This window comes from Phodopus roborovskii, unplaced genomic scaffold (genome assembly GCF_943737965.1).
Source record: "Phodopus roborovskii unplaced genomic scaffold, PHOROB, whole genome shotgun sequence".
Classification (NCBI taxonomy): Eukaryota; Metazoa; Chordata; class Mammalia; order Rodentia; family Cricetidae; genus Phodopus; species Phodopus roborovskii.
In genome coordinates, this window is record NW_026126517.1 from 14,045,613 (window position 1) to 14,059,281 (window position 13,669).

Genomic DNA, 13,669 nt, shown 5'->3' on the forward strand with positions numbered 1-13,669 from the left:
CACAGACATGTGTGGGTGGTGGTGACAAAAGCCCTCACGGAGCACTGTGTGCACGGGTGACTTATACACAGGCCTGCACCTTCCTAGCACTTTCATTGCTGTCATCCCCTTTGGGGACACCAGGAGACTGAGGCTCAGAGAAGGCAAGGAGCGCCTCCTGATTACATAGGTAGTGACAGGGTAGAGCTCTTTCTAGGACCAGATTGCAACTATGGCCTTTCTACTGCGTAGGGCTTGGGCTCTAGAAGGTGACAATATTCAGGCACTCTGGGAGGAAGTTGAGGGGTCTCGCCCATCATGCCTTTGATGTAGTTATTCCTGTTCCAGAATGAGTTTGTCCTTCTCTGCCCCCTGTCACCACACCCTGAAGGGAACTTCTCCAACTGCCATCTTAAAGCAGGCCTTTTTATTTTATATATTATCAGCATTGTGTGTGTGTGTGTGTGTGTGTGTGTGTGTGTGTGTGTGTGCGCGCGCGCGCGCGCGCATGTGCATGCGTGCAATAATGGTACACACGAGGAGGTGGAGGACAACTTTGTGGAGTCAATGCTGTCCACCTTTATATAGCTTCCTTGCATCAAATTCAGGCCATTAGGTTTTCACACCCAGCCCCTTTACCCCTAACCTGAGCCAATTCACTAGTCCCCCTAGAAACAGAGATTTCTTAAACGCCACACAAACTTTACCTGACCTCTCTGAGATGGTTGCATGGCCCTTTATGTTCTGAGAGGACCATCCAGAAACTCTCAGTAAATTCCGCCAGAGGTCTTGAGTTTTGAGACAGGGGTAGGTGGGATTTTAGTTGATTTCCATCACCCACAGGCATGATACTGACCACACAGATGTGTCTACAGATCATAGGCTCTAGCAGAAAGAGCAAGCATCCCAGGGTCCCTGACTTTCTGTCTAGGGCACTGAAAGCAATGGCTACAGTCCCTCAGCCCTCTACTTGGCAAAGGCAGGCCAAACTGACCAAGCTGAGGGTAAAACAGAAGAAACTGAGACTATACCACTGAGCCTCCAAGCTGGGCTCCAAGCATGAGGGGGATTGAAGTGGGAAGCAGGTGCATAGCCTCCATTTCTGATCAGGCTCCTGGCAAAGTATGGCCAGGACTTGTTCTCCTCTGCTTTGACAGCTGCCAGTCCTAAGCCCTGCATGCTCATCTTTCTACCACCAGGAAAACACAAAGCAAAGACTTTTCTCATGAGTAACAATGGGGTTAAAGCACTGAATGCATCCCTAGAAGATTGGGAACTGACTGACATCTGTGTGTGGTAGAGATACATGGCAACCATGGAATCTCCAAATGCAGCATGGGAGGACCCCAGTCAGCCTGGGCCTGGAGTCAGAGGCCATCGTTCTATCTGTCCTCACCCAGAAAGATCACAGCATCTGAGACTCTAGGCCCTAGAGCCTTGGCCTTAGAGAGTACTTAGCCCTGTACTTTCCTGAGCTCCCAGGTGGCCCTCAGCAGAATGCCATCTGTGTATGCACTGTGGGAGGAGGTGACATGGAGTCGGGGAAAATCCAAGCAGTCCCCACAGTCCAAAAGGCCCTTGGCCTTAGGGGTGGCAGGTAGTGTGAGTACTGGACAGAGACTTAGAATGAGGTCCAGGCACTGTGCTCAGTAGCCACGGTGGAGCAGTACTAAAAGAACAGGGCTGCACAGACTCTCGTTTTGAGTTTTACCTGGGGTAACTGTGTAAGCCTGTAAAGTTGGGCAAATCCCTTCTTTTGTGTGAGCCTCTGTGCATTCAGCAGCTTTCCAACATACCAAAATGCCCAAGGCAATCAATTTATGAAGACAAAAGTGTTGTTTTAGCTCACGGTTCAGGGGGCTCCCGGACTTGGTCAAGGGGTTCTGTTGCCTCTAGGTCAATGGAAGAACAAAACTATTCTCATTTCTCAATGTGGGGGGGAATTAGGTCCCTACATTCCCTCCCAGGCTGAGGGGATGTCTTAGTGGGTAGAGTACTTACCACGCAACATGAAGACCTGAGTTTGAATCCTCAAGTCCCTATGAAACTGGATCTGTGGAACACATCTGCATCATTCCTATAGCAAGATGGGAGGATGAGATGGAAAAAATGCCTGGAAGCTCAAGTGTCAGCTAGTCTAGAGTCTAGAGTGTGAACATTAAGGGAATCCTCTCTCTAACATGGTAGAAGTGAAGACTGGCATCAGGAGTGGTCCTCTGACATCCACACATGCACCATGACACAAGCACCTGTGCACATACACACACACACTCATGACACACATACAAAACACATGGTACATATACAAGACACATACACGGCTCATATAAGACACGCACATACATGGCACATATAAGACACCCACACATACACACACTCATGACACACATACAAGACACACACACAGCACATATAAGACATGTGGTACATATAAGACACACATGACACACATACAAGACACACACATGACACCTATATAAGACATACACACACACACACGGCACATATAAGAAACAACACACATATAACACACACACACATGGCACATATAAGACACCCACAAATACACACACACACTCATGACACATATACAAGACACACACACAGCACATATAAGACATGTGGTACATATAAGACACACATGACACACATACAAGACACACACATGACACCTATATAAGACACACACACACACACACACACACACACACGGCACATATAAAACACACACACTTGAGCACACCCCCAATGACCTAAGGACCTCCCATGAGGCCCCACCTCTCATGATGTCACTACCTCCTCTTGAAAGCATAAAGCTAGGCCTTCTGGAGATGTCTAAGAACCACACCATAGCATATAATTCACCTGTAAAATGTGGTTAGGTGGCTGCCACGCGTCACAGAGCCATGTGTGCATTCAGCCCCACAGGTCCGCCAGTCAGTGGGTTTCACATAAATAACTCGGTGGTTGTCTCTCCTGTGAAGCTGATCCCTTGTGACTCCGGCCCTCCCCACTTTGTCTCTTACCTTTCCCCTGCTGTGTAGTGTGCTCAGCACAATATCTACCTAGTCTGTAGTTTATAATGCAAAAGCTACTTTCTGACAGTGAACACAGAGCTCAGGAAAATAACAGAGCTGGCAAACTACAAGCATTTAACAGAGGGACACTTGATGCCGCATGCTGTGCCAGGGACTGGGACAGAGAGGCTGCTGCGTCTCTGTCCTTGAGGAGACCCTGTGGGTCTCATTTATGCTTCTCCAGCACTGGATGGATAGTAAGTGCGCAATGAGATTTGGGGAAACGGACCACATCAGTTGATCTTGGTGACCACATGATGGACTGGGTAGCTGGTGAGAAGTTAGTAAAGCAGACCTTGGGTGTGTCTGCGTGGGAGTTTACTGAGATTAAGGAGAGAATAGCTTCCCTGAATACGGGTGGCACTATCCCATAGGCTGGGGGTTAAAATGGATGAAAAAGAAAAAAGGAAGTCAGTGTGCCTAGGGTGGAAAGGGAAAGGTCCAAAGAGAGGGGGAGGGGAGCAAGATGGGGAAAGGGGCTTCTCTGGAAGTGACCCACCTATGCCTTGAGCTCCCAGGAGCCGCTGGCCAGGGAAGCCTCAAGGTCTGTGCCAGGGGTGGAGGAGCGCGTGCTTTCCCTCCACTCCCTCTACTGTAGAAGTCAGCTTTTAGGTGCTCTTCTGATCCACCAAGGTTAAGCCCCACCCTTAAAAGCATCTCAACTTTGAAAGAAAAAAGAACACTCTTTATTTTCAATACTTTATTTATTCTTAGGCAATTTCATGTACATATACACTGTACCTTGATCCTATCTACCCCCCAACTTTACCCTCTGGCTTCCCCCAAGCACCCCTCAGCATGTCCCCTTCCCAGCTTCACCCCCCCCCTTCTCTTTCTCTGTACTGAGTCTGATCAGTCTGATTTTACCGGCTTGCTCTTGTACAGGTTTTGTGCAATGGTCATGCCAGGTCCAGAAGATGGCATTTCACAGCTCTTCTCTCCATCCTCCAACTCTAATATTGTTTCTGTCCACTCTTTCTGTTCCCTGAGCCTTGAAGAGTGGGGGGGGGGAGGATGATATAGCTATACATCATTTATGGGTGAACACTCAACAGTTGCTTTTTCTCAACATTAAGACCAGTTATAAATTTATATTAGCTGACTATTGGTGCACAAAAGAAGCTTCTCTGACAAGCATTGAAAGTGAGGCTGAAATCTGTGGGTACAACCACAAAAATTTTGAAGGCCCATTTAAATAGTTCCCTTCCTGGAGCCTCTGGCCTCAGCTGCCATGAGCTTTTGACCAGGGTTACAGTATCAGGTATATTTGCCTTCTTTGGAGCAGGCCTCAAATCCAATCAGAGGGCAGTTGGTGGCCCCCATAACCATCATGCCACTGTTCTACCAATGGACACATCTTGCCTAGCAAGTCAATAACTGTATCATTCAGGGTTCACCTCTGGATGATTCCATTAATGCCTTTTCTCCTGCAGCCTGAATAGCACCTTCTATCATTCCAAAATATAGCCAGTGGAAACAAAGTTCTCAGTTCAGTCCTGGCTTGATCTCTACAACCTAAGTATGTTGTGTCTTCATAATATCTAGTTTTACTATCTAGTTACAGTGGGCAACTAAGAGCCATGGTGATAGCCTATGCTGTTTGGGAGGCCCCATATTCCACACCTGGAACTGATAGACGAAGTAATTTTTAGTGGCTTGAAAATAATGTAAAAATATTAAAATTGGACTGAAAAGAAATATTGTTGGTTGGGGTTACTCAGCTCCCATTCCAATCCCCAAAACTTGCAAGCCATATCCTTTGGATGATTTTGAGACTCCTGTGCCCTCTCCCCCCCCCCCCAGAAACATGTTTTCCACAGAAAATCTAAGTGGGTCCAAACATAAACAGTGGGTGATTAAAGCCCCATGCAGCCACCATCAGAACTGCACCTGAGTAGTTCTCTGGCCTTTCCTGCTTTGCCTTCCAGGCGTTATTGGGAGAATCTATATATGCTCCAGTTCCGGGTTCTGAGAAACCTTCCAGTGTGGCCTTGTGATTACCCCTAGTTGCCCTACTATCCAAATGGCCTGATTCCCATGATGATCATCCAGGACTCTCCCTTGCCCAGAGGGATGTGTGCCCCAAGCATCTCCAACAATCCCCTGCTCCTTCTACAAACATAAAAATGATGAGTGTGGTAGATAGTCACCTCCTGCTGAAGCTCCTAATAGGGGACATTTGGAAGCCTGGGCCCCTCTTCCTTCAGAGCTTTCTAGTTACAGTCCCTTTAGCCCCTGGCTGACAACCTGATAATTCTCTCTGATCACACAATCCTTGGCTGCTACTGCAGCTGCCTTGACACTGTCCTTAAAACAAAACAAAACAAAACAAAAAAGATTCTGGAATAAAAGGATTAGAGCAGGGGAGCCGCCTAGGAAAGATGTCCTCCCCACTTCCTCCTCCTCCCCACCTCTTCCCACTTCTCCTCCTCCTGTCTGCTCCCCGCCCTCCTTTTCCTCCTGCCTTCCTCCCTCCCCTCCTGTTCTCCTCTCATTACCCCTCTCCTCTGCTTGCCTTTCCCATCTCCCTCCTCACCACTCTTCATCCTTCCCCCGTCCTCTTCCTCATTCTCCCTCCTCCCTTCTCCCTCCTCCTCCACATCTCTTTCCTCTTCTTCCTTCTCCCTCCTCCTATCTCCCTCCCTCACTCTATTGTCCCTCCTTTTCCCATCTTCTCGCCTCACCCTCCCTCTCTTACCTTCCCAGTCCCTCTCTGAACCCTTACTTTACAGCTCTTCCCTTCGGTCCTCTCCCTATTCTGTCTCATCTTTCCCCTCTTTGGGTGCCAGAAACAGCCTAATTACAACGGAAAGCTTGAAGAGGCAGGGTAAGGAAAAAACCCACACCCCAGAGCTGATTAAAATATCCTATGTAATCTAGTTGGTAAATCTCAAATCTTTGTGCTTTACTCCCACAGTTCCAGGCCAATTTGATTTTTAATAAGACTCCTCAGAGAGGTTGCCAAGATCCCATCCGGCTGTCAACTCTAGACCTTCCTGCTGTCCCCACTCTCTGCTGCTCTGGGGGCTCTGTGCCCTTCCCTGCACCTCATTTCTCCCTGTGCCCATAGTTGGCCCTGTATGGGGCAGCAATCGAAGTTCAGGTCATCTGCGGTGCTGTGGACAGGAGGTAGCAGCGGACTACCAGACTCCTCACCCTCCTTGAGTATCTGTCTCTTTGGGGATGGGGTAGGAAAAACTGAGGGCTCAAAACTCAAGTAGACTCCATTCCAGCACCAGCTCTGCCAGTCATTATCTGTGTCACCCTGGGTAGATTGCTGTGTCATTCTGGTCCTGGTTTCTTTGTTATAAAATGGTGAAGATTTTACTTTGTTTTGTTATGTTTTTCTCCCCTGAAACATTAAATTGTCTCTAGGAGTATGGGGATCACTGACTGCAGTCACCCCAGATCGTCAGTGTCTGTGTCCCACTGTCTACTCGGTTGTGGCCTCACAGGAACATAGAGCATGTTACCTCCTTTCTTCAGTGACTGTCCCCAAGCTGAGGCTTAGGAGCTGCATAGAGCCTAGCTCAGCAGATGAGAACCCTTAGAGCCAGAATGAGGCAGGTTCACAGCCCCCAACCTGTCACAGATAGCCATTGACAAATGCCTCACTTCCCAATCCTGCAGAGCTAGAGCTCTCTGCTGATGCCCTGAGGGGTACTGTTAGCATAGTACACCAAGGCATTACACCCAGCATTGGCAGTCCTGCATGGGCTCAGTGCTTTTTTCCTTTGTCCCCTACCTATGACAGCCTCCCCATCTCCACATAGAGACGGTCCCTGCTGTGGTTAGGCTATTAGTAGAGTGAAAGAATTCATGAGCCTATGTTTAAAATCTCAGCACAGAACCTGGCATCTCACATGTGCAGTAAACTATTTGTTTAATAAAATATGAGCCAATAGCTTCAATGGTTGTGGCATCCTGCTTTGAGGTATGGATAAGAGGCATGGATTCCCAGGTGGTTTCCAAGGGGGAGACTGTAAGAGCCAACAGCACAAAAGAATGGAGTAAGAAGGATATGCATAGACATGGCCACCAGTTCCTGCCAAAGCCCTCCTAGCCACTCTGATGGCCAGGTTGAACTAGATCCATAATCACTCCTGAGCAATTGGAGTTAGGTTAAGAGTCCCGAAAGGAGAAGGGAGGTACATGTCTCATGGTGGCTGAACTTCATCTCCAAAGTCACCATCAAGGTTGCACAAGGAAGGGGCTGGAGTCAGCCTCTGAAAGATGAGAACAAGGCTGGAGTCCTGGGGAGAGCCTAGCTCTGCTTCTAGAGTGTGAAACGAGCTATCCTGGTACTGCTGGCCACACTAACTGACCACTGTGCTTCTCCCTCCCCAGGCCAAGTCTACTCCTTCAGCCAGCAACCCCAGGACCAAGTGGTGGTGTCAGGACAACCAGTGACGCTGCTGTGTGCCATCCCAGAATACGATGGCTTCGTCCTGTGGATCAAAGATGGCTTGGCTCTGGGTGTAGGAAGAGACCTCTCAAGTGAGTACTTCCAGACTCCCCCACCCTTACACAATGGCCCAGGGCCTACCCTGCCCCACCCCATCTGCTCCACCATGGCACTCCCATATTCCATCTCCAGTGTCATTCAGGGCTCAAATCCCCAGCCAGCTCTGCAACTTTCCAGACAGACAGGGCCTGGACCTAGATCCCTAGGAGCCCAGGGGCCTCTGGCTATGAGTACTGATCACCATTTTATGATCAGTCCTAAGCCTAGTACAGAATCCATTTCAGAGCCAATGTGATTCCCATGAAGTCTGATTTCCAAACACCATGTGCTCCCATTTCTTGGAGGAATATGAATCCTCATTTATCTAGGCATGATCCAGCTTCCCACCCAAGGAGATGGCCAATGAACTGAAAATTCACAAGAAAACCTGATTCTCCTAGGATTCATCTCATGATGGGAGGAAAAGACATGAAGGCTTTACACTAACTGCCAGCTTTGTTCAGCCACTCAGGCAAGCTGCACCATGGGGGCCCCCTACAGCTGCTGCTAACAGGCACATCAACTCTGTTGTTGGTGCCAGGCCATGTCATTGGGTAACTATTTTGCATGGCTACCTTGGAAGCTCATCCAAACACCTTGCCAACATACACTTTCCCCAGAGCATGAAGAATGCAGCCATTCTCATGTCACTTAGCTCTTCTGTCATTACCCTGCCCTGGGATGGGTAAGAAGAGGGTTGACTGCTGGGCTGATATGCATGATGAAATTCAGAAGGACAGATCTGGGTGTCACTCCCTGGACATCTGGGAATAGCTGGGGATGGAGGATGGATGAGAAATATGCATTCAACTGGTAAGTAGCTTCACCTCGCTCATGCTGTACAGCTGCTGGAAAATAAAAATCGAAGTGCACTCAGAAACACTGGGGCTGGGAAATTAATATTTTAAAATGTGAGTTATGTCTTGCCAAAAATGTATATTAAACATTATAGCAATGGTCAATGGTAGTCACAGGGCCCTAATGCTTCAGCCCAGCTGAGCATAGATAAAATACCCAAGAATATCTCCAAAACACACTGTGCTGCCATAAAGTTTAAGTGTTATGGGAGCCAGCCAACTTTATCAGCTCCACTACCCTAGAAAGATTGGGGAATGCTATGACCTTCCCAAATGAGAATTGCTTATGCTCTGGACAGTCAGGACCATCTGGACTTCCTGGCCAATGACTATCATCAGTCTTTGGTCAGGGGCAATGTCTTATCAGGTCAGTGGTCAAGTGGGGGTACCAGATTACAAAGTGGCCATCAAGGCATAGATAATTGCATCTCTGAACTGAAGCACCATACCTGGTTCTCTAGAATCCAGGATCTGGGCCTGTTGGGTGCTAAAGACAAGCTGATCCAATGGCCTGGGCTGGTTTCCCCTCCAGTCTGATCCAGTCACTAAGGAATACAAGTCCTGGTTCTCTCCTGCAGAGCCCATAAGCTCAGGAGCCTGAAAAATACCTGCCCTGCATTTAATCATCTAGCCCCAAAACACTGTCCTGGCAACAATGACAAGTTCTCACAGGTCCCATAAACACTACTTGCTTGCCTGGTCCAGAATGGACCAAAGAGAATTCAACTGAACTCAGCAAAGATCTGCTGAGTGCTTAAGGCAGGGAAACAGAGGGCCAGTTTCCCAGGGCTGCCTGCTGCTATAGCTCTGTCTTCATCTGTCTCAACCATGTCACTGAGACATAGCACTAGACATGAGTCTCTCCCTGACACTGTAGTGTCTTTCTGGTCACCAAGACTGTGACACCAGAAAGAAAATGTTGTCAACACATTCTCAGGTGCAGATAGAACATTTTCCTCCTAAGAAGAATGGTACTTCTCAGAGGTCTCATGAATCCATGATTGTCCAGAGGGAGAAAAAGATTCCACCATCACCATTATTTGAAAGATAAGCAGAGTAACAGAGAAAAAAATGATTCAATTATATTTCCAATATCAATTCAGCCTGCTCCCTTCCAAGATGGACACCTCTGCTCTAACTCCCCAACGCTGTGTGTGTGTGTTGCACATGTGTGCATGTGTGTACATGTGACTGTGCCCACACACATTGTCTTATGGTTTTTATTGCTGTAAAAAGACACCATGACCACAGCAACTCTTATAAAAGAAAGTATTTAATTGGGTATGGCTTATGGTTCAGAGATGTAGCCCATTATCATCATGATTGGGGCGGGGAGGGGTGGCGCAGAGTGGCACATAGACATGGCACTAGAGAAGTAGCTTAGAGTTCACCATCTGGATCTTCAGGCAGCAGGAAGAGTGACACTGAGTGACATTTGAAACCTCAAAGCCTACCCCTAATGACACACTCCTTCCAACAAAGCCACACCTATTCCAACAAGGCCATACTTCCTAACAGTCCACTCTCTATGAGCCTATGGGGGCCATTTTCATTCAAAGCACCACATGTGTGTTCTTAGGAGAAGCGGGAGGTCAATGTCAGGTGTCTTCTTCAGTCAGTTTCTGCCCATGTGTTGAGTCCGGTTCATCTCACTGAACCTGGAGCTCACAGGTTGGCTGGACTGGCTGGACAGAAAGCCCCTGAGATCTACTGGTCTCTGCTTCTTACCTCCAATACTGTCATGCCTAGATTTGGGGTTGCTAAGGACCTGAACTCAGATCCTCATTCTTGCTCAGCAAGGACTTTACCCACTGAGCCCTCCCCTTAGCCCTGCCATTTGCATTTAAATTAGCATGTGTAGAGGATAGGGATGGACATTGGTAGCTGATACCTACAATTTCAACACTTAAGGAGGTTAGTGTAGAACTGATATAAATTCAAAGCCAGCCTCAGCTACAGAGTGGGACCCTATGGAGAATACTCAGTATGCAATAGGCATTCTGCATAGATTATCCTGTTTTAATCTTCACCTATGAGGTGCTAGCATGTTCCTGATTTGCTGGTAAGGAAGCTGAGACCCAAAGCCAAAGCACCAGGGGAACAGATCAAGGAAGAGATAAACTGGAATTTGAGCCTACATGACATGACTAGAACCTAGGTGCTCTGAATCTCTGATACCATGGAAGGAGCTAGAAATTCCTCAGAAGCTCTGCTTCTGTGTATGTTTCCCAAAGATGCTGCCAATCCTTAAGATAGCATCGCAGCTCGCTGCCTAATTAAGCAAATACAAACAAACCCATCACTGATGTTTTCCACAGCTCAGGAGAGTGTAATCCTGCTGCTGATGGCTTGCAAGACAAAAAAAAAAAAAAAAAAAAACCACCAGTTCCATCCAAGAGGCCTGCAAGGGACAGATCTAATTGCAGAACAGCAGGGAGGAATGGGCTGGAGGGCAGGGTGGCCGGGTGGCATAGATGCCAGCAGCATAAAGGCCAGCAGCAGTTGAAAGCCAGCTTCACCAGCATGTGCTTACTGCTTTGCCCATCAGAAGGCAGGAAAGTGAATGAGAGGTGGACGGTGCCCTGCTTGGGTGCAGCATTTTTGCTTGGGCCTGAGCAGCTGTGAGATCAGGGTCCTTCAGTGTCATGATGAGGACAGTATGGTCTCAGTTGTATAAGAGCTCACAGAAGCTGCTGATTGATGTTTGAGGAGACCATGGCTACTCACCCCGCTGGGCCACAGCAAGCACTGATAGGTCCTGGTGTAGATGGGCCCTGCCCAACCACCCTTAGCTTAACCAGAATGGTCTCTGAGGAAAGATGGGAACCAGGGAAGAGTCAAAAGAAAGGACCCCTGTAGACTCCCATGGTACAAAGGATATGAGGGAAGCAGAACTCAGGTGAAGGGCAGAAGGGTAGAAGGATAACATCCTGCAGGACAAACTAAGAGGCTTTGAGCCTAAGACCCCAGGGAGAGCAAGGACCAGCCTATGGCTGTGGCTGCCATCCATGTTTGCATTCAGCTAGCCGGTCGCAACAACTGCTGAATGATTCATGGTCTTCAAACTTTTATTTATCTATTATTCATCACCAGTGTGTGAGTGTACTGAGGCCCCAAATTCCTAAGTGTCCTGAGTGCCTCCTAAGTGCTTAATCAGACCCAGGGGCTTGGGGATGTGAGGTAGGAATGCCTGGATGTGGGTATGGGCTGCTATGGTTCATGGTGCACAGTATACAGCATTCCTAGACATCAGAAGAGTGAAGCTGATTCCTGTTTCCTGTGCTTCCTGAGACAAAACTTCTCTCCTTGATCATTTCCAAATAAATCCCTTCTTCCTTTTTCATTCTGTTTCTCTCTTGCTTGGTCCACTCTTTGTGAATCTCACAGTCTCTCTCCCCCCTTCCCCTTTCCCACCCTCCTCCTTTCCCCCCTCCTCACTCTTAGCAGCTCCTTAGCAAACTCTGCTAAATACAGAGAGCACTTCCCAGAGCAATACCGCATAGCCAGGTCTGCCCACTCAGCATGTCCTATACTTTCCTATACTTTTGTCTCTAACACTGGCATCTCTCATTTTTCTTAGAGCTTAAAACCAACAACACACACACAAACACACACACACACACACACACACCAACATCCTGAGGAATTTTACCCTGAGATCAAAGACCTGAGAAAGTTCCAGAAGGCTTCCCTTTGGGCTAGGATGGACAGTGTTACTGCTCTCTTTTCCCTCTGAAAGCCCAATCATTTTAGCCTGAGAAATAAATTAACAGTACACAGATGACCAGGGGAGACATGGGAGTCATTCATAAAGAAAGAGGCTGGGACTCTGTACCCCATTGAACTGTAAGAACAAGGAAACCAGTGAAATGGCTCAACAGGCGAAGATGCTTGCTGCTAGGCCTGGTGACCTGAGTTCAAGCCTCGGGACCTCCATGTGGTGGCATATCTGTGTTCACACAGATGTAAAGAAACAAACAAATAAATAAAAAGAGAAAGAAAGGGATTAAAGAAATGAGAGACTGGGTTGCTGGAATGAGTGGTCCTGCATGCTAGGGAAGGAAGCGGTGAGGGGCTGCTCAGGGGCAACGCTGTCACATAACTGAAGTTTCCTGTCTATTAGGTACCAGAAGGCCACCTGAGGCCAGCTCTGTCCAGGCCAGGTATCAGACACCTAGCCTATCTTCCAGAAAGATCTTCCTTTGGCAGAAGGAAGACCTCTGCCTGAGTTACTGTTCACTAGATATGCATTTCATTTGTCAACCAGTCAATCTAAGGGGTCACAACATCTCCAGATAAGCCTTGGAAACTGGCAACGGGACTCTTTTGACCTCTCATAACTTCCTGATTTCTCCCCAGGCTACCCCCAGTACCTGGTGGTGGGGAACCACCTGTCAGGAGAGCATCATTTGAAGATCCTGAGGGCTGAGCTGCAAGATGATGCTGTGTACGAGTGCCAGGCCATTCAGGCTGCCATCCGGTCCCGCCCTGCACGCCTCACAGTCCTGGGTAAGTCACCTGCACACAAACAGGCAGGGAAGCCACAAGGGCTCTGTTCCTGGAGGGCCCTTCTGACAGGCTCTCCATTGGTATCATCACATCTGACCCTCCCCACTTCTGCCCTCCCCTCTTTCTTTCCATCCAGAGGGGACATAAAAAGACCCCCACTTGGGCATATTGCCCCCACCCGTCACTGTTCTAACCAATATGTTTGGCTGCACACTGGAGAGTAGATGAAGCTTCTGCTCAGCGGTGTAAATGAGGCCAGGCCTGTGATAGCAATGCAAGCTCAGAACAGAGTGTGGCACAGTCTGAGTGATCTTTCTCCCAAGCTGACCTCCAAAGGTCAGAAAAGCTCCACGTGGCCTGACCTCTCTTAAGGATGAGCCCCAAGTTTGGTCCATTAATTCGATGTCCTTACAGATCACCAAAGACCCATGTTCCAGACCATTCCCACCCTGTGTTCCCTTGGAATCCTGGTTCTCTCCCATCATTCCAATGATATTTCATTTCAGGGCCTTAGTCCAACCATTTTCCCACTTGGTCTTTGTTTCAAATGTCCCTGGGACAGTCTGCCTGAAGAAGTCCCACCCCCTCAATGGGACAGACCTGCCTGAAGTTGTGGTGGGATTTGTTCAATGGCTTCTTATCCCCGGTTTTGAGTAAGAGTTAGGCCCTGTCCCCTCCTTCCTCTGGCCAGGTTTTTCCAGAGAAGGGAACTGTGAGAAAACAGTTTGCACATAAGTGCTAAT

The 13,669-nt window shown here is 48.2% G+C and overlaps 1 protein-coding gene across 4 annotated transcripts in view; it reads left to right on the forward strand.

Moving 5' to 3' along the window:
* Positions 1–13,669, forward strand: part of Kirrel3 (kirre like nephrin family adhesion molecule 3) — a 553,509-nt gene that overhangs the window by 449,232 nt on the left and 90,608 nt on the right. For all 4 annotated transcript variants that reach the window (XM_051197044.1, XM_051197046.1, XM_051197045.1 and 1 more), the window contains exons 3-4: positions 7,404–7,553; positions 12,777–12,926. In XM_051197044.1, the coding sequence (XP_051053001.1) occupies positions 7,404–7,553; positions 12,777–12,926 (300 nt within the window). The remainder of the gene's footprint in view (positions 1–7,403; positions 7,554–12,776; positions 12,927–13,669) is intronic.